Source organism: Histomonas meleagridis (assembly GCF_020186115.1).
Source record: "Histomonas meleagridis strain 2922-C6/04-10x chromosome Unknown contig_11, whole genome shotgun sequence".
NCBI lineage: Eukaryota > Parabasalia > Tritrichomonadida > Dientamoebidae > Histomonas > Histomonas meleagridis.
Window position 1 is genome coordinate 300,245 of NW_027150754.1, and position 25,587 is coordinate 325,831.

A 25,587-nucleotide genomic window follows, 5' to 3' on the forward strand; every position below is an offset into this window, starting at 1 on the left:
TTTTATTATTTAGGTATAGATTCATTAATTTGGTCTGATTAAAATTAATTAATAATCCAAAAAATGTGTTTTATCCCAATTAAGTACCTATTCAATTCAATGTCTTCTCAAAAAATTTTCAACAGTTTGACAAACAACACTGCCTAAATGAACCTTCAAGCGCCAACTTCTGTTGGCTTGTCACGGAATAGCTCAGTGATTTATCAAAGCAATTTCAACGCAAACCATGGACCACCAAATATTTCACGTTTCCAATCAAACATGAATCAGGATTTTCGGCTCCCACCTATCGAACCACCACCAGACCTTCCTTTACCTCTAGCAATTTACCAGCCAAGTACTGAAGATGAACCAAATCAAAATGAACAAGAATCAGAAGATCAAAATCATCAACACACATGCATGAATTGTGGTAGAAACATAGCAACTCTTTGCTGTGTCCCTTGTGGACACCAAGTTATATGCCAACAATGTTCTAACGACATTTCTCTTTCAAATCAAAACCAGTTACAACCACAACGGTTTTCCGAATTTACATGTCCTTTATGTGACACTCCAGTTCAGTGTTTCTCACGGATTTATAAATCGGAAACATGTTGTATTTGTTATACATATAAACCAAACACAGTATTTTTTCCATGCGGTCACCAATGCATATGTGATCAGTGCCTGCCAAATATTTGGAATCAGAAAAAAACATGCCCAATATGCCAACAAAAAGCCTCATCTTGTAAACAGCAGTTTGACATATAACGTGCCCTCGCGGGGCACCCCAAACGATAACTTTTTGCTGTGGTCGGCCACGCGTCACTTTTCATTATTATTTTATTGTTATTTTTTTAGAGTGTATGTTTTGTGCTTTGATGATAAAACAATTTTTCGCAGTAAAGCTCTAACCCGCTTTGCGGTCATGGCGATAATTGTCTCATCTGAGCGTATTCTTTCAATCTAACACACAGAGAGATTATTTAAATTACCAAAAACGACCTTATTTTGTAAATATAAATATACTATAACCTATTTTTTCCTTTTTAAAAGATTTGGTTGAGCTGATATTTTTATGATGATTTCCATAATTATTTTTTTCAATTTTAATCATTAGCAAACGACCTTATTTTGCAAATGCAAATGTGCCGTAACCTTTTTTTTAAAGGTTTGGCTGAGATAATATTTTTATGATAACTTCCAAAATTATTTTTTCAATTTTAATCAATAGCAAACGACCTTATTTTGAAATGTAAATGTACTATAACCTCTTTTTTTACTTTTTAAATAATTTGTTTGAGCTGATATTTTTATGATAATTTCCAAAATTATTTTTTTCAATTTTAATCAGTAGCAAACGAACTTATTTTGCAAATGTAAATGTACTATAACCTCTTTTTTTACTTTTTAAATAATTTGTTTGAGCTGATATTTTTATGATAATTTCCAAAATTATTTTTTTCAATTTTAATCAGTAGCAAACGAACTTATTTTGCAAATGTAAATGTACTATAACCTCTTTTTTTACTTTTTAAATAATTTGTTTGAGCTGATATTTTTATGATAATTTCCAAAATTACTTCAAATTTTGCAACAACAAAAAAATTCAAATCCACGGCAAACATTACATTGTTTATTGTTCATCTATTCCGGCTAATTGGTCCACTGCTTTCTTATACGTCAACAGCTCTGTCGTCAGCACGTCGATATCCACCAGCAGATCATATTTCAAGTTTCTCAGCGCGGCCACTTCGCCATAAGTCGCTCCCCCGACGAACACCACCAAAACCTTTTTCATATCTCTTTCTCTATTTGCCATCACTGATGTTTGTATCTTGCAGTCCTCGAGCACGTTCTTACAGTCGCTCCATTCGTTCTTAGCGATTTTCTGCACAATCTTCACCGCGACTGGCGTGAATCCGTCATAAGGCTTTTCGGACTTTTTCGTTACTTCCTGGTTATACATTTGTAATCTTTTGATCAATGTTTCAGTTCCGAAGTTTTTCTTGTTCTTTCCAATGATTCCTGCGTCATCCAATGACCAAATAGCTGCAAGTGCTTCAAGTCCGAATCGATCGATTATCATTGTACAAACTTCGTCTGTGTCAACAGCTTTATTTGTACAAAGTGAATAAATTGCTAAAAGTCGAATAGATGTTCTCCAATCAGGTGAAAGCGCAATCGCTTTTCGTATGAAATCATTGCTGTTCTTTAATCCTAAGATACAATCAACTTCTGACCGTAAATTAGTTTGGAGATTTAAATCTTTGGAAAAGATATTGTTAATGCCTTCCATGAACTTAAGATGATCGCCAATTGATTGGTTGGTGACAACTGTTTTACTTTTAAGGCGTAACTTATCAAGTGATAAATCCTTTTCGTTTTTCATCTCTTCTAATTCTTCGGCAATTTGTCGCTGTAAGATATGATTATATTCGGTGGCTTCCGTATATGATAAGTTACGGAGTTGGACAGAAACTGTATCTTTCTCAGAAAAGAGTATCGGATGTTCTTCATTAGGCGTCATAGCAATACCATATTTGATGCCAATGTATTCAGCAACCATCGATTCATATGTAAATGATGATAAAAATGGAGTAAGATTGTCAACTGTTCGATCAATTATTATCATATGTGTCCACGCAGAATAAAAATTGGATGATAGTGATTTGGCAATACGTACGGATGATGGGCCAATAGCAAAAACATTGGTGAAAAAGTCATAGATTGGAAACGACGTAATTATTTTTGATAAGCGTTCAACTGATGTATCACTTTCACCCATAATTTGATCAATATAACTGTTAGGAAGTTCAATGGTTGCAAGATCGGGATCTAAAATCCAAGCTGGAAGTCGGAGTTCCTCTGGTTTAATTCTATGAAGAAATCCATACGCTTCAAGAAATTGTCGGGCAATATAATCAAAACGATCTGCAACTACCATTATGATTTCACCCGGTGGTTTGTCTGTGGCTGTTAATAGATCGACATAATTCTTTAAATGACATTGAGCACCTGTTGAAAAAATTAAAATTTTGTCATAACCAAAGGATATGCGATTTGTTTGATAAGTAAAAACTTTTTTGAAACAATTGGAGATAATATCTGGTTCAACTAGTCGTGAGATAACAATATCAAGTCCAGGGTCGACAAACAAAGCGGACTCGCAGTTGGAGCAGCGGTGGAAGAAGTTCTCGAGACGACGGGAGGCGCGCGCTAAGAGGTTTTTGAATGGTGTTGGTTTGATTGTCATTTGATGATGTGCGATCAAAAAACTCAGAAAATGACTCAGTAAACTATTCAAAATATTTGTGGAAAATTTCGGTTTTAAACGTCTTTTTGATTTCAGTGCTTTATAACAATTAATGCTTAAGCATTTGACAATTGTTATTTGTTTATTTTTTATGTTTAAACTAATCCAACTAAAATTTTAGAATTTTTTTTTATATCAGATTTTATCACATTCATGAATGCTTTCAATGTCTCAATACATAAAATCAAATGCACAATGTAAAAAATAAAAATAATCAATTGTATTATTCTTTATAAATATATAACTTAGTATAACTTGAACACTCTTTGTTTTGAATAATTTCCAAATATTACTATGAAATATCAAATAATTAGCATAAATACTTTTATCATTAACATCAATTCCTTTTTGTTTAAGAAGTAATTCTTTGATTTCTGTATGGTTTTTTTCTGATGCCATCATAAGTGCTGTTTTAAATATTTTATATTGTTTCCAAATATTATTTTATAATGTCAAATTAATAAAACAGACTTCATTTAAACGAAACGAATATTTTTAGTATTGATATCAATTCCTTCTTTCTCCAGAAGTAATTTAACTATTTCTATGTAATTATTTCTTGCTGCAATCATAAGTGCTGTAAAAAATATTTCAATTATATCCCAAATAATTTTTTAAAATGTCATGTTATTAAAACAAATTTCAAGCAAAACATATAAACACTTTTTGCATTTAAATCAATTCCTTTTTGTTCAAGAAGTATTTTAACAATTTCAGTATGTCCATTCCTCGACGAAAATATGAGAGATGTATATAATAATCCAAATAATTACCAAATAATCTTTAAAAATATTAAATTCTTACAATAAATATTATATAAAACATATAAACATCTTTAGCATTTATGTCAATGTTTTTTTGTTTAACAAGCAAATTAACTATTTCTGTATGACCATTTCTAGATGAAAATATGAGAGAAGTATAAAATAATTCAAATAGATTCCAAATTCTTTATTAAAATATTAAAACATTAAATCATATTTTAATTATAACAAATAAATATTTTTTGCATTAATGTCAATTCCTTTTTGTTCAAGAAGTATTTTAACTATTTCTGTGTTACCACTTCGAGATGCTAAGATAAGTGCTGTAACAAATATTTTAAATAATTTCCAAAAATTTTTATAAGATCAGAAACTTTTGAAACAAATATTAAAAAACACAATTTAATATCTTTGGCATTAATATCAATTCCTTCTTTTTCAACAAGTAATTTCACGATTTCAATCTGGTTATTTCTTGCTGCATTCATCAGTGCTGTATAAAATAATATAAATAATTTCCAAATATTTTTACTAAATTAAAAATATCCAAAATAAAATTTAAAAATAATTTATGATCATCTTTAGCATTAATGTTAATTCCTTTTTTCTCAAGAAGTAATTTAACTATTCCAACATGACCATAATAAGATGCTTTTAGAATTGCAGTATTAAATAATTTGAATTATTTCCAAATATTATATAAAAACCCAAAATTATTTATAAAAATATTAAACAAAACAAACAAAAGTTTTTAACATTTACATCAGTTTCTTCTTGCTTTAGAATTAATTCAACTATTTCTATGAGATTTTTTTCATATGCAATTATAAAAACGGTATTAAATAATTAGAAAGATTTCCAAATATTATTTTTTAGTATTATACTAAAGAAACAAATATCTTATATTACAAATGAACATCTTTAGCATTAACATCAATTTCTTGTAATTCAAGAATATAATTAATAAGTTCCTTATTTTCTGATTCTAAAGACTTAAATAAAATATCATTTGGAATTTGATTGTTTTCAAGAAAATGTTGTACAAGAAATAAGTTACCGATTCTTGCTGCTTCATTTATTATAAAATTATTAATTTCCTTTTTTTCTTCTTCTAAATATAAAATAAGTTCATAATTACCAGAAATGACACAAAAATATTTTAATTTATCAATAGTTTCAAACTCCATTATAGTGTTTATATGTTTTTTGTCTATTTTTACATTAAATAATGATGAATTTCCAAATGTTGACAAGTTTTGTATTTTTTCTGATTTCTTTTCATAAATATATTTGAAAATATCATTCCTGTGGAATATAATTGCTGTTTCATAAGCGTTATCAAATGATGATTGATTTTGTTCACATAAATAAATTATCTCTAAATTTCCACCTGCAACTGCATATTTACCTGTATTATATACATTTGCACTATTCATAAGTAAATATTTAAAGCATTTAATTGCAGAAAAAAATGCTGCATAATCAATTAATGTAACATTGTTTTGATTAATAAATGAACATCTTTCATAAAGTGATGGCTCAATTGTTTGATTAAAATCGAATTTTATTTGTGATGATATTTCTTGCAGTTTTTCTATTTCATCATTTCGAATTATTTTCGCAATTTCATTCGGATTAACGCCTTCATTGATTAATTGCATATGAAGTTGCCAATCATTCTTTGATAGTTCATCATAATTTTTGATAAAAGTATTATTTTGTGTACAAAATGGACCATTATACATTATTAATTTGCTTTTTTCTGTTGCTTTTCGGTGGGAAAAATATAGTGAATTAATATTTTTAATAACACTTTCATTAAGTAAATTCTTTTCAATCATTTTCTCAATTAGATAATATGATTCTTGTGATATATTTATGGTAACATATTTATTAAAAATCTCAATAATTTTGTGATTAATTTTCATTTCTTCTTCTTTACTTTGAATTGCTTCTAAAAAATTTAAGTAATACTTATACACATTCTTTTTTGAAGGAAATATAAAGAAAATTAAATTACTTATGATAACATTAAATGTATATTGAAAATTTATATTTAATATTTTCATTATTTGTTGAGTTATTAAATCAAAATTTTCTTCATTTAAACTAAGTATAATATGTTCAAGTTCAATAAGTAATTCCATACTGCTTTGACAATTAGAAGCTTTATTTTCAGTATTCGTGTTGAGGATGTGTTCGTGTGGGTTATTTAGCATCCAACGCTGCTTCAAATTAAATTTATTTTCTCATCACATTTCATAAATAAACGTTCAAATAAAAAAACAAAACAAATTTGATTTGATCCTACAAATCGATTCCATTGATTAAGAAAAACAAATTCGTATTTATTGTTTTAAATTTATTAAAATATTATAAATTATTTTTCTGTTTCTTTTAGTAATAAAATCATTAGTCTGAATCTGATTGATCAGTAGATGATGATGATGATGACGATGATGACTTAATTTCCTTCTTCTTTTGCCTTGGCGATTGTTTGTTAACTGTTTCTTTTGGTGGCTTATGGTGGTGAATTGAAAGTTTTTGTGTTTGTGGTTCTTCTTTTTTCTTTGCTGCCAAGCCAACGTGTTCCAATTTTGGCGTTGCTTCTGTTTTATTTTGATGTTTTTTGTGTTCAAATTCAGAATCAGACGATGAAGATGAAGATGCAATTTTTTGTGTTCTCCTACGAGGTGGTGGCATGTGTTCTTCTTCATCTGAAGAAGAGTAATCCTCGTCATAGTACTTTGCTGTATGAGTTCTTTGACCATATGATGTTGATAATGGTGGATATCTAGATCTTGGGCCATTATAAGTTGTGGCTGGCCTTGTTCTGGACATTCGTTGCCTTTGTATTTCGCTTATTGGAACAGTCTTTTTAAATTCGGACATTTTTGTTGTTTGGTACATGTGATCAAGTTGGTGAAGATACCAATCATTCCTGTCCAAAAGTGGCTTTTTGTCTTGAACAGCGGCAAGAAGTCTGTGATTTTCACGTGCAATTCGAATTGAATCATTTTTTGGAGAATGATGTTCATCTCTTTCAATATCTCTGCTTCTTGTAACATCCGAATTTCGCCTTTTTTCATTCTCATGGCTCTTGTAACGGCGATATGCTTGTGGAGAAGATGGTTTATTAGTATCAATAGAAGAACGAATTTTGCGAAGGGCGTCAATGTGTCTTTGGTATGCTCTGTCACGTGACGCCTTCATACAAATACGGTTGAATTCCGGGAAAGCTTTGTACTGCCTGTACATCTCTGGAATGAAATAACGTACTTTAAAGTCAGTTTTGTAAATCTATCAATATTTTGGTTTCAGTTTTTTTCTGGCGTTTTTTTAATTTCTGGTAAATTAATCACTTTTATGTTGGATATCACAATTTTGGTAAGAGGATGAGCTATACTGGAGATCTAATCTTTACCTTGCTTTATCTTTATTACTTTTTTTTGATATACACATTTATGTTATTAATTTAATCAAAACAAAATATCTTTCAACTTATTTTAAACTGCATTACTACTTCTTGAACAAAAAGGTGCATTAGGTTTTTATTAAATAATAATTTTTTTTCACTTGTCAAAATAATTCATGTCTTATCATCACAATGAAAATATAATTCTTTTTCTGCTTTAAAAACAAGCTATTTTTGACCTTCCAAGAAAGGTAATTTATATATAATTTTTTTATTATAATATCTGATAAAATTTTATATTTAATTAGTTATATTGTAGATGAAAATGAGATTCTTAAGTGATTACAAATGAACATACACTTAGGTTTATTTAAAAATGATTCTATGTAGCTTTAAGTATAATAGAAAGTGGCCCCTGTTCTTATTTGTATTTTTGTATACAATTTTCAAAGAAATATTTTCTCTTAGATGATATGAAACGTTAAATAGTGAAGTTAACAGTAAATATGATTCTATTGAAAACGATTAAAATGTGGTGAATATTAAAGCATTTCTAAATTTTATATAAATTATAAAACATTTCACCTGTTCACATCAATTATATTTTTGATGGCCTTATCTCTTTTGGATGCATTTAAATGGAGACATTCAGTTCGCTCATGTACAAATGATTTCTCCACTGAACAAGACAATGTTGTTCGTTCAATAGTTAAAGAAGCAAATGAACGGGAAACACCTTTTCATACAAATGGAATGATTGCTATTACAAATCGCAAAATAAATTATTATGGATATGTTATAAATAATATTGGTTGCATATTAGCTTTAGTTCCAAAGAATCTTTCTCCTGAACTCCAATATAAATCTATGGTTGCCATGCATGTTTTAAGGCACAAATTGCAGTTATGGGATTGTCTCGTAATAAGATAGGAACAGTTTGGTTAGGAGGAACCTTTGATCGTCAACAAGCAGGAATTGATTTCCTAAATATGGATATTGTATGTTGCATTCCATATGGAAATGAAAGCCCTAACTTAACACCAATAACTCGAAATCTTATGAGAGCAGTTCGATCAGATACACGAAAACCAATAGAACAATTATTTTATAATGTTCAAGAAAGTAAAAGTTATACTGAAGAAACGGCAGGAGATTTACTTCCAATGTTTATGTCAATAAGATCTGGACCAACTGCAATTAATCAGCAAGGATGGAGTTATGCTGTTGATGGAAAAGAGATGCATGCTTATTATGATAATAGTATGAATTACATTGAACCTGATACTGGAATTGCACTTGGAAATATTGCGCTGTTGCAAAAGGAAAATAATATCGAACCTAATTTCTTTGTTAAAGAAACTCCACCACCTTCTTATTTAGGAGGTGCTTATGTTTGTACATGCATCATTAAGAAATGAAGTAAACATAAGAAAATCAAACTAATAAAAATCATTAAAAAAATTTATTATATTTATATCATCATCAGTTTATTATCTCTTTTATATGTGTGAAAATTATAAATAAAAATTATAGATGATTATAATGAATTATTCTATATTTATTTAAACAAATATACATATTGATCATGCAACGACAATCAGACTGTTCATTTTCATTCATCCTGTAAATAATTTCCTTTTGGGAATATAATAATTTTAAAATCACATAATATTGTAAGTAGCATTTTGGTTCATTTAACTTTTCCAAAAAATAATTTATATTCTTGTTTCCTTAACCAGAATTTTCTGAATATTGTAGATAATTACTTCAAATTACATATTATTTAACAATGTTTCTGCAGAACATATTGCTAGTATCCATTTTCACGAACATCTTAAATCATACCTAGGAATTATTCCAGATATTGTTATCATCATATCCACCTTTTTCACCCCATTTTCATAATTTATATTTTCATAATTTGTTTTATACCAGCGTTTGTGATAAATAAAAAGTTTTTTGTTAACTGTTGTATTTTTTGAAATGATTTGAGAGATTTACTTTTTTAACAAAGGGATGGAGCTATTCGACAATGTTCCCCCACAGGTTAATCTACAAAAATTCCCAACAAACATTGAGCCAACTACCAGACTTCAACTTTGCAAATATGAAAATTCTTTTATATGCAAATCACATAAATTTATTGTTAGTTTAGAAGAATCAAATACATGGGAACGTTTTAAAAATCTTCCATTTCAATTGATGCCAGGTCAATCAATGACTAATGTAGGCACAGGAATTGCTTTTTTTGGAGGTCAAGCTGATAAAATACAAACAAATGAATTATGGTTTTATCAATATGATAGTTGGGTCCCAATTGTTAACACTATTATGCCAAGAAAGAATCATGCTGCTGCATATATTCCAACTCTTTCATCTTTATTAATTTCAGGTGGCATAAATCAAAAACGAATTATATCGGATTTTTCACTTGTCAACATGGAGCTTAGAGAGACCAAAGCTGTTAAGCTTGAACGAGAAATTCATCTTGCATGGCATTCATTGTTATTTTTACATGATACTACAGTTTGTTTAGTTGGAGGTTATGATGAAAAGAACACATTAAATAAATCAATATACATAATTGACATAGCCACTGGTAGCGTCAAACAAATAGACTCATTTTTACCTTTTTCACCAACTTATCCGTTTTCAATTTCTTATATTGATCGAATGCTTATTGTTACCAACCCACCACCAAAGAGTGATTCATGGTGTTATGATTTCACGTATAACATTTGGATGAGACTTGATCTTAGTGATGTGCTTCCTAATGCACTTTTTGTAGTTCCATCAGAAAATTGTCTAACTCTGTTCGATTCTGGCATGAAAAATTATGTTAAAGCCACTTATAATGACATTAATATTTTAAAAGATCGGATTGTTACACATAATTTAAACTCATCTTTATATAAATTTGAAGAAGAACATTTTGATGAAAATCATAAATCAGTATTAAATGCACAAAAAACCGCATTAGTATTGCTTCAATCCGTCGTACGAAATCATACACAAGTAAATGAATCAGCTCTTTTCCAGCTTGAAATTGAACATGATGAAAATGAGATACGACAACTTCAACAAAGCTTTAAGAAAACAATTAAACATGAAGAATCGAAATCAAAAGCACCAAAACTTCAAAAGACTGCATTTGAATTAATGGAAATGATACAGAATCTAAAAGAAAAGCAAAAAGAAGAATCCAATGAACATAATAACAACAACTTAGCATTACTTCAAACATTACGTTCATATACATTCGAAGGCTTTAATAAGACAAAAGAAATAAATGAAGAAACACTTAATTATTTCATTCATATGTCGGAAGAAATGTCCAAACAAATCACAGAACAGAACCAACGGATTAACCAATTACGTAAAATGATTGAAACGCAAAAGAACAAATATGGAAATTGTTTGTCATCACTTATTTACGCCAAGGAACAACTCGACTTATGGAACACGAATCTAAATGAATCCAAAAGTCAACTTTCAGCATCGATATCGCGTTATGTTGATTCACAAATCGAATATAACAACTCGTTATTAAATGAAATTCTTTATCCGAATGAAAATACAAATAAAAAGCGACTACTTAGACATGAAGCTTCTGTACTACAAAGACAACATATCAATCATAGACGTAGTAAACAAGCGAAGTTAAACCAATTAAACGATGAAATTAAAATGCTTATTAAACAAGGGACAAGTGGAGGACAAAAAGATGGCGAAATAATGTGCAGACAAGTAAAAACAAGAATTATAGAATTAGTTGAATGGGTAAATGAAAACGCTAGAGGCGTCGGGTCAAATAAGGAACTAAAATTAAATGAAGATAGTAACAAAGGAATTACTCCAACTTCAATTAGGAGAAAAGTGCCAGCGATGAGAACTCGAGTCGATTCAATGGGAAATTATCAGAATAACATTGAATCTGATATAAGTAGTTACTCAAAAAGTGTCATTCTGGCATTAGAGGAATTGAAAAGTTTATACAATTTAACGGTTTAATATGGTTGTGGGGGTGGGCCTGGGGGTGGCCTGCGCCTTCTATCGTTAAAGCCATCCCTCCTGAAGTTGCGGCGCGGCGGTTTGTCTCGGAGATATTGCCTTCCTTCTTCAAAGCCATAATCAATGTTAACAACTATTTTGTGACCACCAATAAAACTGTCATTCATCCATTTGGTTGCTGCAATAGCTGATTCTCTTTTGCAAAATTCTATAAAACAGAATCCAGCAAATTCATGTGTATCATGTTTAATGCCCATGATAATTCGTTTGATGGGCCCGCACTGAGAAAAAATGGTATAGAGTTGTGACTCAGTTGTAGGATTTTGTGATCTGCAATTAAGTTTTCCAACATAAACTGTTGTGGAAACAGCTTCTTTCGCAGCTATTACTTCTGGTGAGTATTGCGCTTTCCGATCAACATATTTAAAAGGTGGTTTTTCGCTGAAAACAATGATCTCAGCCATGAACAGATGTTTGTCACTTTTGGGATTTTCTTAGCGTTACACCCCAAGTTCGTTTATTTTATTTTGATCGGTTTTAATAGAATCGCATTCAAAAAGTGATGCTGATACAACTGATTTTTTGCAACCAGTTTATTGTGATAACAAACATTTAACTAAATTTCGAGATATTTTCTAACTTTAAATAAAATAACTTTCCATATTTAAAACAATTTATTCATTTTAATCCGTGTTGATTATATTATCAACAATTTTAAACAAATCGTTTAACGATTCCATCAAAGTTTCTTCTGTAACATCGTCCATATAACTTACTTCTATTATATCAATCAATTTCCTTCTAAATATAACTTTAAAATTTTTCTTACATACCACATCCAACACAACAGTACAATCATTATATTTCAATTTAGTTTTTTCTATTGTTTCAACCCAATTAATTTTTAACTCTGTACAAGAATCGACTAATTTCTTTACAACTTCCATTACAACTTTCACCAATCTTAAATCGAATTTCATTAAATGAACAACAAAACTTGCTACAATTCTTAATGTATCTAAGTCACCATAATTATAATTTAAGAAAGCTTTTAAATTAGATGCAAGTGGTGTTTGTGAATCATTATCAGCTGAAGCAAATTTAATCGAATCAGGGCCTAAACAACACCAAACTTCATGATATTTAACATTGCCAGGGAAAGGAGAAACTAATTCATTTCTACCTTCCGAATACAAAAAGTTTCTAAATCCAGCATTTACCATACATTCCTTATTTCTAAAGAAGTTTTCGACATAAGTTTTAAACAAATGAATTTGTGACATATGAATTACAATAGATATGTGACTAACTTTTTTTATGTTACAAATTTCAGGGAAAAGTTTTATTGGAATTCTAAGTTCTGTGCTATTATTAATTGATGGAATTATAAGTTGAAATGTTTGCGATGGTCTTAAGATAATATTAACTGTATATAAATTTTTATATATTAGAAAGAATGAACTATCTTCTTTTAATGATACAATTAACCATTCATAAGTATTAGGATTTGATGAAAATGAATTAAATAAAACATTTAATGGTATTAAGCTCATGTTTAAAAAGCTTGAAAATGAAAATATTGGATTGTTTGTATTTTCTTCATTAATTTGATATTGTAATTGAATGTATGGAACTAAATTAAATTTAATTTCAGGAAAATGTTTCATATTACAAATATAAATTTCATTAATTTTCTGTATTTGTTCAAGTGATATAAATATTTTTGAACATTCGTTATGAATTAATTTAATACTAAAATGTAACGAATCAATTGTATCAAGTTTTTGTATTGTATTTATTGAGAGATTACTTGAAGCTTGTGTTTTAATTTGTTGATACATATTAAGAACTGAAATTATTTGTGAAATATATTCAACAAAACGTATCGATATTGACTTCCCATATATGGAATATGATACATCGCTATATTTTGAATTACTTAATTTTATATGCCAACAAAGTGTTTTACTAATTGTTAATGTAATATTATAAAATATATTTGAGGAATTAAAAAAAATTTTATTTGATTTAACTAAAAATATTGGAATTTTATTCTCGAAATTTTTAAAAATTTGTAGTTTAATTAATGAAATTATGATAACTTTTGATAACACTTTAATTTGTTGAATGTCATTGAGAATTAAAAACTTATTACAAAGTTTTTTAGTCTCATTTGAATATATTAAAACATATTTAGTAGTTGTTAATATGTCGAATTTTATATAATAATCATTTGCATATGAAAATCGAATGATTTTATCATTTGTTGACATTATATTTGAAATTAATTTATTCTCAAAAAATATAGAAGAATATACAATAAAAAGCATTGATTTATATGCTTCATGTTTATCTTCATTAGATCCTTCAATTTGTCTGATTATTTCATCTGAATTTGTTTTAAGTTTTGAATATTGTTTCATTTGAATTTTAAATTCTCTATTAATTGTAAATGAAAAAAATTCAAAACCAAAACAAGAAATAGAAATAATTCGATTTTGCCTTAAAATAGAAAATGAATTTACAGAAAATAATTTAAAAGTTTCATGAAATGACATTAAAAAATGATTTAAACGTGTTTCATATATTGATATTTCAAGAAATTGAAGAAATTGATTTATTTGATTGGAATCATTTATAATTTCAAATGAAATTAAACATTTCTCTCCTGTGTCTTGTAAAATCATCTCTTGAAGAGATGAAAAAAATATTTTGTTCCCAAATTTGTTGATTTTAAATTTGTATGAAGTTAGCCGGTGCGATAAGAAAATTGTATTGTTTACAAGAGACGTTTGGAAGCTTCCCAAAAATTTGGTATTATTACGCAAATTCTGGTAAATTGCAAGAAATTCCCCATGCAACACCAACTTACGAAAAGCATAAAAATATCCAGCTGTTGTCATTTTCATTTTTGATATATATCTAATATATTTGATTGGAATTGTTTGATCTAATGATGAGGGCCATGGAACTTTTACAGAAGAAATCATGGGTGGCTTTGACTTGGTGATCTTAAAAGTAACTATTATATCATAGCAAAAAAAAACTTGAATATAATTTTGAATTTGAGTTAATGTTTTAATAAAACTTTTGTTTAACCCTAAAAGAAATTTAATTATTTGATGTTTTCTAGTTATTTTTAATGCATTTTTATATTTATATTGATTTAGGGATAAGTTTTTGAAACGTGGTATGGGAGGTAAGGCTGCATTTGATGATTTTAAATCTAATATATTTTTACTTCTGTTTTTATCATTAAAAATTGGTTGTATTAATGAATTTACATATATGTTAGCTAATCTTGAATTATTAAATCGATACAAAACAAGAAAATGTGTAAATGTCACCTTAACTTCGTATAATATTTTCATTAATGAATATCGTTTAGTTTGCATTTTTTCTTCTTTGCTTAATAAAATTAAAAATGATTTTTCACTCTGTCTTAGCGTGTCATGTAGAACTCTGAACAATGGCACACAAGCTCTCATGCTGTGAGAAATCACCTCTGTTTTTTGGGTAGATGTGTGGCCAAAATGCAAACGCGTTTTTTGTATCTTTTAATCAATAGTTTACAATAACTGAATAATTGTATCAGCAACCGCCCTACAAAAAACAATTTGAATAATATTTTATGGTTTTATATATGCCACTTCACAAATGGTGATCATATATTTGTAAAAAATAATTATAAATTAAATATATCATCACCCAAATACCAACACAACATTCCGAGTCAACAATCGACATCTAAATATCTGTTGCCATATATAATAATTTGAATAATATTATTCGTGCACAAATCATTTGGCAACACGATTATATATCAAATTTTTCTGAGAAAAAATTGACAAAAGTCGAACGTTAAATTGAATTATTGAATGCTTCGAACAATATCAATTTTGAGTGTTATCTATGGCTATGAGTGTTGAAACGATATATCGAGAAAATCATATTGAAATAAAAAAATTATTAGTGACAATGCTATCACATATGAGCGATTAGGCTGAAATTAGAAATAAAATTGTGAAAAGAAATTATGATGTTAAACGTTTCATCGTTGATTCTTTGCACACATATTAGAATTAGTTATCAATTGCATTCAAAATTTCAACAAAATTTATATTAAGTACATATTACCAATCAACAACATTAATAATGAATGATATAAAATTTCTATATTGATGCTCAACATATTTACGATGTTAGCATTTAAATCAGAAAAAAATGAAGATCATAGATCAAATTTAATTTTATTTACCAAATTCATCATATTCTTGAATTAGCAAACACAATGTTACATAATGAAAATACCAAATTACATAATATTCTATAAAAATATCAAATTCAAAATCCAATTATTGACGACAAGTAATTTTTCAAATTTTTATTTTTACAATTTTTGCTATTAAATTGTCCAAAAAAAATTACTTAAATTTAATTCGCTTTTTCATTTTTATTTATTTGCCGTTTTATATGCATTTAAATATTCGTCTTTCTTTATCATATTTCTGTCATAAGCATTCATTAAAACTCTCCAATCATCTTTAATTTCATCGCCAGGGTTTTGTAGTATTGACAAAACCGATTCGAACGATCCGATCATTATTTTCTTTTTTGCCAATTCGACGATACCCAATCCCAATGAAATTAACGTTCTCGTACCGAATGCCAAATACCGATCAAAAATTCGCAGCTTTACAACAGGCGGGAATTCCACGTTCATGAACGCGCATAAAAACCACGGCATTGTATAGAAAGTGTGATCAATATGTAACTCCCCGACAATTTTTTCATGAATTTTAGGGTACTTTTTTGCCAGGATTAAGTCCCAAGCTTTATTCACCTTATGTAACCCACTAAAATCATTAATAAATAATTCACGTTGTCGATGATTATTCCCATTCATAATCGCCACGAAACATTTAAATGTTGTTTCTTCATCCATATAATTCATTAACATCGCTGCTATAAATCCCATTCCTTGATAATACCCTAATTCGCGGTCAAAGTTACTATAAGCTCTAAGTACTCTATACAATGAAACCTTCAAGTTTTGTTGCCTAAATATTAATACTTTCGGCATTGTTCGTGGTATATCGACAAGGATAACATGATTACTCGGCGGTTCTCCAATGGAAAAATATTCGTCGACACTTAATAAATCATTTCTTATCTCGCTCTGTAAGATTAAGTTCCATGCTAATGACCGCATACAATCGGGAATGCCTTTGTTGATACGTCGATCCAAAACTTTCCTTTTTCGAAGTGAATACGTTTCCCATTTCCGTGTCATTTCAATCCATTTGATCTCGCGCTCTTTTTCTTTCTTGGATTCCAATTTTTGGCGTTTCTTTTCTTCATTAGTATCGGCAGTTTCAATGACCCATCCATAGCGATCGATTTTCGCAGGCGCATCACTGCTTTGGTCCTCGCAGAGATATTTGGAGTCCGCGGAATCAACAAATGGTAAATCATTGGATGTGTGGGCGCGTTGCTTAAGATGTGGACCGGGGTGTTCATTAGTCATCTCTTGCGTTACATCATTAGATGTGGACGCGCGTTGAAGTTTATTAACAGATCGTTTGGAACGAATTGATTTGCCGTTTTTGGCTTTTGCCTTTCGAGCGGCAATTTTGGGTTTGCCCTTGGCTTTAGTGGCTCCTTTCTTGTGTTTACGTGGAGACGACTGCTTGGATGGCTTCTTGAGCTTTGTTTCTGTAGGTGGTTTGGGAGTCTGCTCATTTGCATCTGGCTGCAAAAGAGAGGACTCGATAGAAGAAAGACGATTTCGATGAACGATTTCTGGAGATTCATCAGATGAAATATCTGAAGTGGTGGAACTGGAGCTTTCGGATTTATCTGAAGTGCTTTTCGATTTTTTGGAGCTGTCTGATTTATTATTGACTTCTAAATCATGCGAACTTTCTGAGCGTTTGGAACTGTCTATGTTCGTAGAACTTTTTGATTGTCTGGAATCTTCTGATTTATTATTGAATTCTAAATCATGTGAACTTTCTGAGCGTTTGGAACTATCTGTGTTAGTGGAACTTTTTGATTGTCTGGAATCTTCTGATTTATTATTGACTTCTAAATCATGTGAACTTTCTGAGGGCTTTGAACTATCTGTGTTAGTGGAACTTTTTGATTTACTTACTTCTATGTTATCCGAACTCTCTGAATGATTAGAATTATCTGAGCTTGTAGAACTTCTTGATTTTTTGGAACTATCTGTTACATTACTGACTTCTGAGTTATGTGAGCTTCCTGAATGATTAGAATTATCTGAGCTTGTAGAACTTCTTGATTTTTTGGAACTTTCTGATTTATTGCCGGCTTCTAAATTATGTGAGCTTCTAGATACACTTGAGTTTTCTGAACTATTATAGGAGCTACTTGAACTCGTAGACTTTTTTGATTGACTTGTGCTACTGCTTTTTGAAAAAATGGGTTCTGATCTATTCGAGCTTTCTGTGCTGCTACTATTGCTACTTGAAGAGGTAGGTTTATCATAATCACTGGTGCTATCTGAATTCTGTGATGAAGTGCTCTCTGTATCAGATTTTTCCATTTAAATCTTGGGCGTTATTATCTTACCAAAATTGTAAGCCAATCGTTTTCGTCAGAACTTTCAAACAAACCAATTCAAACGATGGCAAAAATAGGAACAATAAGAAAAAAGAATTTATGAATAGAATTAGTGTTAATAATAACCATTTCCAATGTCTAAACACGACAAGTAAAAAAATTATAAGTTCATTAGGAATGGGAATTTGAAGGAAGAAATACATTTAGGAAAAAATTTTCAGACCTCCAACCCGCCGCTTTTTGAACGTTCTTCAGCAAGTTTTTCCGTCATTTTTGATCGACTCATTGAAAATACTGTTATTTCAATACTTTATTCAAAAACGAACAAGTCGTTAAAATTTTTTTTTCTTACCATCATTACGGGCACCCCAATCGTCACTTTTCCCAATATGTATACATTCACAACAAAGCTGATATAAAAATGCATATTAACTCTCCAAAGGATTTACAACTATGAAATTACTTTGTTTAAAAAAAATTGATTGAGTCAAAGAAATTCATACATCAAAAATAATTAAATGTATATTAATCCACTGTTTAGATATTGCTTGGGAAAAGCATAACACGGACCTTTTTGCCGAGCATAATTGGTGGAAGGTTGCGATCAAACTTTGCACGAACAATGCCACTGTTTCCATGTTCTTGTGTGATAACACCCCAGTTGATGTGAGCATCGATCTTTTTACCATTTTTATCAACTTTAGCTTTGACATATGAAGCAACTTTCTTTCCAACATAGAATTTGGCTTCTTCCTTTGAATTTACCCCACTAATCTGAAGAAGAGCTTGATTTGGATTGATTTGGCGCTTGCTGCGACGGAATGATGTGAATACTGCACTAACCCAAAGTTTTGGTTGTTGCTCTGCTGACATGAGAAAGGAGGACCATAACCGCAAAAGGGGTGCCCTTAATCACGATACAATCAAGTAAACCATTGAATATAATTACTTTTTGGTCATGAAGTCGACTCTAAAGTGATTTTACTTCTTGTGTATTTTTATTTGAATTTTCGAAAATATATTTTACACAATATTTTTGTGCAAAAGATAATGTAAAAAATATAAAAATAATAAGATAATAATGTTTTTAATAGTTTATTATAAGTAAATTAAGTTAATATCTCCAAAAGTTCTCTAATTTTTTCTTGTTATCAAATCTTTATTGTTGGCATTCAGAAAGTTTCAACTTTAAAAATTATCAATATTATATTGATCGCAGTTTCATATGAACGATTTTGTTGTTATGAAAAAAAAATTGAAAAATCAAGTCAACCACCAACGAATACCGATGAAGAAATAGGAAAAATGATATATGAGAATATAATTATATTAAATGGTGGTACAATTGTTGATGGAATGCATGAATTGATAAAGAAATAAAGAGTAAAACGAAAAATAAAGAGGTTAAAGTGATATCTCCAGCTGGAAAAAAGACATCATGTCGAGTGCAGTATGCTGTGTATGTTGATAATAATATAAATAAAGTATGTGAATGAAAATGATTGCTAAAGACATGGAATTCCCGTTGTATTACAAAATGTTGTGAAGAAAATATTAAATGCAATAAATTTTATCTAAGAATTTGAGAGTAATAAAAATATAAAATTATTTGAAAATCTCGTTTTTATTAAAGAAATATTATATCACAAAAGAAAGTTTTGTTTCGCTCAAAGAAGTGACAAACTTACACCACCTTCAACATCAGGTGAGATTTCACTTTCTTCTTTCTTTTGACACAATTTCTTAAGACATGAACATCGTTCTTTCTTTCGCTGTAACTTGTGATTTTCTGCAATACTTTCGAAATCAATTCCTTTAAATCCATTTTCGATAACATTTTCCATAACATCGTACGGAACAGATGACCAAACTGTTTTAAATGAATCTTCGAGCAAATCTTTTAATTTATTTTCATTTAAGTTAAATTTCGGGTTTTTACTTTCTTTTTCAATATATTTATGAAGTTCCTTAATCGTAATTTCAACAATTTCATTCTCATCTCGATCTTTCTCATATTTCTCTTTCGACCATTTAAGAATACTTTCAAATATAGCTGAAAGTCGTTTCTTAATAGAATAAATATTATTAAACCATTCTTGAACAAATGTTGTTATAATTCCTATAGCACCACTTCCAACAATAACAGTAAAAATTGTTATTGTGATTTCAATTGCATTATTTAATTCACAACTTTCTGCTACTTTAGAACTTTTCTCTTGAATCATATTAAACCCTGTAGAATCATAACATCGATTATCATCTGTTGAATTACCTTGACATGTTGGCGGTACATTTGATAAACATTTAATTTCTAAATTACCAAATGCTTTATCTCCGATAACAATACTTTCATTATTATATGTTTCTTTATCAAAATGAATTTCCGTAAATCCTTTACATAATAAAAATGCATTTCGACCAATATATAATATATTTTTAGGTAATTCTAATACTTGTGTAAATCCCGTACAATATGCAAATGCTGAATCTCCAATATAAAATAATGAATCTGGTAATGTTAATTTATTTTCGAGTCCTTGGCAATTAAAGAATGCAAAATTACCTATCGAAATTAATGTATCTGGTAAATTTAATGTGCCTTTTAATGATGAACATGAAAAGAATGCATTATTCCCAATTTCTTTAAGAATTTTGGTATGAATTTCAAGTTGTCCATTAAACCCACTACATTCTGAAAATGCATAATCTCCAATATATTCAACATTATTTCCAATAATTAATGATCCTGTAAATGTTGAACATAATGCAAATGCATAACGATTAATAATTGTTACTTTATCTGGAATAATTAATGGGCCTGCAAAATTACAATTAGAAAATGCATATGCACCTATTTCAATAAGTGAATTAGGTAAAACTAATGATCCACTTAATGAACTACATCCTAAAAATGCATATGATGATATAATTTCTAATTTCGTACAATTAGTAAAATCTAAAATACCATTTAACCCATTACAATTAGCAAATGCATTAGATCCAATAGAAATAAGATTAGTAGGTATAAATAATGAACCAGTAATTCCGGTACATCCTGAAAATGATTCTTGTCCAATATTAATAAGTCGTTCTGGTAATCGTGATGCTAATTCAAATGTATTAATCTTCCAAAATGCTTCATCGTCAATACTTAAATTATTCCCTTGATAATCAAGATCAAGAAATTCTAATGACTTAAAATTAGGACATTGTTCAATAAAATGTGGACTAATTCTTGTAACACTTGATGCAATTCGAATATACTTTAATGTACTTGATCCCGTAATTGCATAAGAAGGTATAACTGACATTGTAAATGTAAATCTTTGATAACAAGAATCTTGAAATGCATAAGATTCCATTGATAAAATATTGGAACAATCAAAATCTAATAATGAACATTTATAGAAAGCATAAGATTTAATTTCAATAATTCTTGAATTTTCATCAATGTTAATCGATTTAAGAGAAGGACAATTGGAAAACGAGTATTGCTTGAAAGTGATATTTGAATTTTTGAAATTAACAACACGAAGTGATGGAAAATCAGAAAATGCGTTTTCAAAGATATAATGATCATTATCTAAAGTAATTTCTTTAAGTTTTGGACAATTACTTATTGAAATTTCATTTTCATAGCCAGCTCCACTAATAGTAATCGTTTCTAAGCTACTGCAATTACAAATAAAATCTTTGTAATAATATTGTGATCTTCCAATGATAACTGTTCGAAGAGAATCACAATTCATAAAAACCTTATCAGAAATAGTTCTTTTTTCATTATCTTCAATTTCAACTGTCTGCAGAGATGAACACCCATAAAATGCATATTCTAAAATAATTTTATTACCAAATAGAATAAGATTTGTTAAACTTGTACACATAGCAAAACTTCGATAACCAATTTCTATTGCATTCATAACTCCAGCTGTTATTACTAAGCTCCGACATTGTTCAAATGCTGCAGTGCCAATCTTGATTTCAGGATCGACACCAAATAAAACATTTTTAATGTTTGTATATGAAAAACTTGATGGACCAATATACATTGAATTATAAAACTTAAGATCGCATTCCAAGCCTGAATATTCAAAAGCACAAGTACTAATGTCCGTAATTGCTTTACCTAATGTTATCTTTGAAATATTTAATTGGTAAAAGGAATAACTTCCGATTGTAACAAGATCTTGAGGAAAAGAAATTTCACCAATTAAAGAAGTTTCCAAAAATGCAGAATCTTTAATCGTTTGTAAAACTGAATTAGCTTCAAATTCAAGAGAAGTGATTTGTGTGCCTTTAAATGCACTAGTTCCAATCGTTTCAAGTGATGATGGAATTTTTAAAACTCCTGTAAGTGTTGAATATTCAAAACCATAAGAATCAATGGTTTTAATGTTAGAGCCCTCTGAAAATATTAACGAAGAAATACCTTGATTCAAAAAATATTCAGAACCAATATAGGTAATAGAACTAGGAATAGTTAGAGAACCATTTAAAAAAGCAGTAAGTTTTTCATGAAGTATTAATTGTACAACAGGATAATCTTTATTTTCATGTTGAATCGTAGAAGGAATATGTAAATTTTCAAAATCTTTAAGTATGTTTGTTAAAGTGGCTGTATTTGTTGTAAGGTTAATGTAATATTCATAGGCGCCATCTACAGTGATAAAATATTCAGGAACATTCTCTTCTTCATGAGAAAAAAAGAAGATAAGGAAACAGAACATTTTCTCAGAATAGTCACTTTTCCGTCGCTATTTGAAAGCAGATCACAACAATCAATTCAATTTGTGATTATATCGTTTTTTCAAAGCAAATGGCTATTAATTCAATTTTGTGTGATTGAACGTGAATGAAAGAATCGGTGACGGTTATCAAACACCAAACATATCACTTCTTAGCTAAATTTTAGATATTCCAAGATAAGGGCTCTCACATATTAAATTTCCTGAATTCCAGCAACAATCGTAGCTCCTCCTGTTATAAAAATATGTTCCATATAATTTTTCGCTTTTCTTCATCAATACTCATTAATAATTAATAATTCATATAAAAGATTAATAATTCCATCGTTACCCTTAAATAATTGTTCATAGCAACAAAGTCGTTCATGTGAAACAATGATCACCTGATCAGCATAAATACAACATTGAGAATCATATTGATTAATTGCAAATAATATTCTTGCACCAAAACAACTTTTTCGTAATACAATGAAAACGAACAACAATTTTTGATCGTTTTTAACTTCACTATTGACTCAACAAATTTCACAATAATTAAAAAAACAAAAATCCAATTGATCAAGTTTGAGTCTTGATTTACTCGGAGCGAACCTCCCACACGCGGATTTCACCGTTGTTATAGCCAGCATAAAGAACTGATCCATCTTCAGCCCATGCGAGTGACATGCAGTCTGGTGTACGGCCATTTCCAGAATTGCCCAATTCTGGGAAATTGGGTTGAACAAGGTCTATTTGAACCTTGTTTTGGATATCCCATACAGCGATACCTTCATAAGTTGCAGCACATATCCAAGCACGTGATGGGCATGCAGCAAGTGCATTAACAACCTGTGGTGCTGTGAATGAAAGAATCTTTTGGCCTGTTGAAACTGACCACATGCAAACCTTATGATCTGATCCACCAGTGATGAGCCATTGACCATCTGGTGTGAAGGAAACAGTTAAGACACGACCATTGTGTGCATCAAGGTTGAAAAGTTCTTCGCGTTTTTCTTGGATCTTGTAAACTTTAACTTTGCCGTTCCAGAAACCAACTGCGAAAATGAGTGGTGCATCTTCAGAAGCCATTGGAGCGCATGAAATGGATGTACCCCATGCATTGCCTTGGATGACATCTTTGCATTCACCAAGAATGTTCCAGATACGAACGGTGTTATCACGACCAGTGGAAATGATACGGCGGTTGCATGGAGAGAAGGCAACATCAAGAACATCCTTTGTGTGAGCATTGAAGATCTTCTTGCATGTACGTGTTTGAAGATCCCAAAGACGGAGGGTCTTGTCCCATGAGGATGTGATTAAGTGAGTTGAATCGCTGGAGAATGCAGCAGAAGATATGAAATGGTTATGACCAACAAGACGTATGTATTCTTGACCCCAAGCTTCTTGTGTCCTTGGAAGTTTCCAGATAAGTGCTGTGCGATCACGGGAAGCAGAAACTAATTGTTTGTGTTCGTTATCAACTTGGAGAGATGTAACAGAAAGATTGTGTCCTTTAAGAACAGCGCGTTCAATAAAATGAATTGCAACTGCTTGTGTTGGTTCTTCTTGTTGTTCTTGAACTTGAACATCACCTTCAACTGGCTGAGCCATTATCAAAGTGGATTGGACTCGGCCATAACCGTTTTCACCATTGAAATTTTTTGGGCCACAGTGAAGTGAAATTTGTTAGTGTTCACAAAATTATTCAAACTTCAAGTTGTGATTTTTAATAAATCAAAGCAAATGATATCTTTTTTAGTTAGCTAGATGTAAAAACATTCACATTTTTATGATATAACTTTTATAAAAACTCTGGAAAAGAAGATGAGGAAAATCGGTGCTATCGTTCTGCCAATTCTTTGGCGGTTTGTTCTGATTCTAACAGTTTTCGAATGTGTATGTTTCTTTTCTAATTCAAGATGGTCAAGGTGATTATGATCAACAAAGATACCGTGGTGATGGGGGAGGTCCTCGCCAATTCGATGATCGCCATGGAGGATATGATGACCGTGGAAGATATGGTCCACCTGATGACCGAATGAGATACGGAGGCCCAGATGATTCACGCCGTGGTGGATATGATGACCGTGGAAGATATGGACCACCACAAGATCGTGGAAGAGGATATGATGATCGAGGAAGAGGTGGATATGATGACCGTGGAAGATATGGACCACCACAAGACCGTGGAAGAGGATATGATGATCGAGGAAGAGGTGGATATGATGACCGTGGAAGAGGATATGATGATCGAGGAAGAGGTGGATATGATGATCGTGGAAGAGGATATGATGATCGTCGTGGTGGCTACGATGACCGTCGTCGTGGTCCAGATGATCGCCGCGGTGGCTATGATGATCGCCGTGGTGGCTACGATGACCGTCGCGGTGGAGGAATGCACAATGATCGTGGGAGACCTCAACGTAATGAAAATTACACAGCTCCGAATATTGATGAAAGTCTTGTTGAAAAGGTTCGCAAAAAAGTTGAAGAAGATTTCCAAGCTAATAAGTTATACGAATTTCCACAGCCCCAAAGACCAAATGGTCAAACTTGGGACTAATCTAATAATGGGAGTTAAACATATCAAAAATGCAAAGAAAATTTAAAAGACATTGATTTGGTTGATTAAGGAAAGATGATTTTTTGCTTCATTATAATTGAAATCAAAAAACCGCTGACAACGGTTAATTACCACTTTTTGACCATGATTTAATCGTAACAACTCAGAAAAAAATGATATCACTTGATGAGAAACATAGTGAATAGAATGGGATTTTTGCTAAC

General features: G+C 30.2%; 10 protein-coding genes across 10 annotated transcripts; 3 read left to right on the top strand and 7 right to left on the bottom strand.

The window, feature by feature from the left end:
• Positions 1–147: 147 nt before the first annotated feature.
• On the top strand, positions 148–753 carry GO595_000692 (E3 ubiquitin-protein ligase mib1-like; the record flags this gene model as incomplete). The annotated part of the gene is made up of 1 exon (XM_067920327.1): positions 148–753. The coding sequence occupies one exon, from the start codon at positions 148–150 to the stop codon at positions 751–753; it is 606 nt and encodes a 201-aa protein (XP_067779161.1).
• An 865-nt stretch (positions 754–1,618) lies between these two features.
• Positions 1,619–3,238, bottom strand: GO595_000693 (vacuolar protein sorting-associated protein 33A; the record flags this gene model as incomplete). The annotated part of the gene is made up of 1 exon (XM_067920338.1): positions 1,619–3,238. The coding sequence occupies one exon, from the start codon at positions 3,236–3,238 to the stop codon at positions 1,619–1,621; it is 1,620 nt and encodes a 539-aa protein (XP_067779162.1).
• Positions 3,239–6,474: 3,236 nt separating this feature from the next.
• On the bottom strand, positions 6,475–7,320 carry GO595_000694 (Splicing factor; the record flags this gene model as incomplete). Its single annotated transcript, XM_067920349.1, has 1 exon — positions 6,475–7,320. The coding sequence occupies one exon, from the start codon at positions 7,318–7,320 to the stop codon at positions 6,475–6,477; it is 846 nt and encodes a 281-aa protein (XP_067779163.1).
• Positions 7,321–8,382: 1,062 nt separating this feature from the next.
• GO595_000695 (nitroreductase) lies at positions 8,383–8,895 on the top strand (the record flags this gene model as incomplete). Its single annotated transcript, XM_067920360.1, has 1 exon — positions 8,383–8,895. The coding sequence occupies one exon, from the start codon at positions 8,383–8,385 to the stop codon at positions 8,893–8,895; it is 513 nt and encodes a 170-aa protein (XP_067779164.1).
• Positions 8,896–11,484: 2,589 nt separating this feature from the next.
• Positions 11,485–11,952, bottom strand: GO595_000696 (RNA recognition motif domain containing protein; the record flags this gene model as incomplete). Its single annotated transcript, XM_067920371.1, has 1 exon — positions 11,485–11,952. The coding sequence occupies one exon, from the start codon at positions 11,950–11,952 to the stop codon at positions 11,485–11,487; it is 468 nt and encodes a 155-aa protein (XP_067779165.1).
• A 3,989-nt stretch (positions 11,953–15,941) lies between these two features.
• On the bottom strand, positions 15,942–18,056 carry GO595_000697 (TBC domain containing protein; the record flags this gene model as incomplete). Its single annotated transcript, XM_067920382.1, has 1 exon — positions 15,942–18,056. The coding sequence occupies one exon, from the start codon at positions 18,054–18,056 to the stop codon at positions 15,942–15,944; it is 2,115 nt and encodes a 704-aa protein (XP_067779166.1).
• Positions 18,057–18,610: 554 nt separating this feature from the next.
• Positions 18,611–18,946, bottom strand: GO595_000698 (ribosomal protein L35Ae; the record flags this gene model as incomplete). Its single annotated transcript, XM_067920393.1, has 1 exon — positions 18,611–18,946. One exon carries the CDS (start codon positions 18,944–18,946, stop codon positions 18,611–18,613), a length of 336 nt encoding a protein of 111 aa, XP_067779167.1.
• A 794-nt stretch (positions 18,947–19,740) lies between these two features.
• On the bottom strand, positions 19,741–22,800 carry GO595_000699 (leucine-rich repeat domain-containing protein; the record flags this gene model as incomplete). Its single annotated transcript, XM_067920406.1, has 1 exon — positions 19,741–22,800. The coding sequence occupies one exon, from the start codon at positions 22,798–22,800 to the stop codon at positions 19,741–19,743; it is 3,060 nt and encodes a 1,019-aa protein (XP_067779168.1).
• A 594-nt stretch (positions 22,801–23,394) lies between these two features.
• GO595_000700 (WD40 repeat-like protein) lies at positions 23,395–24,411 on the bottom strand (the record flags this gene model as incomplete). Its single annotated transcript, XM_067920417.1, has 1 exon — positions 23,395–24,411. The coding sequence occupies one exon, from the start codon at positions 24,409–24,411 to the stop codon at positions 23,395–23,397; it is 1,017 nt and encodes a 338-aa protein (XP_067779169.1).
• A 213-nt stretch (positions 24,412–24,624) lies between these two features.
• On the top strand, positions 24,625–25,363 carry GO595_000701 (uncharacterized protein; the record flags this gene model as incomplete). Its single annotated transcript, XM_067920428.1, has 2 exons — positions 24,625–24,637; positions 24,729–25,363. The coding sequence occupies 2 exons, from the start codon at positions 24,625–24,627 to the stop codon at positions 25,361–25,363; spliced, it is 648 nt and encodes a 215-aa protein (XP_067779170.1).
• Between the last annotated feature and the right edge of the window lie 224 nt (positions 25,364–25,587).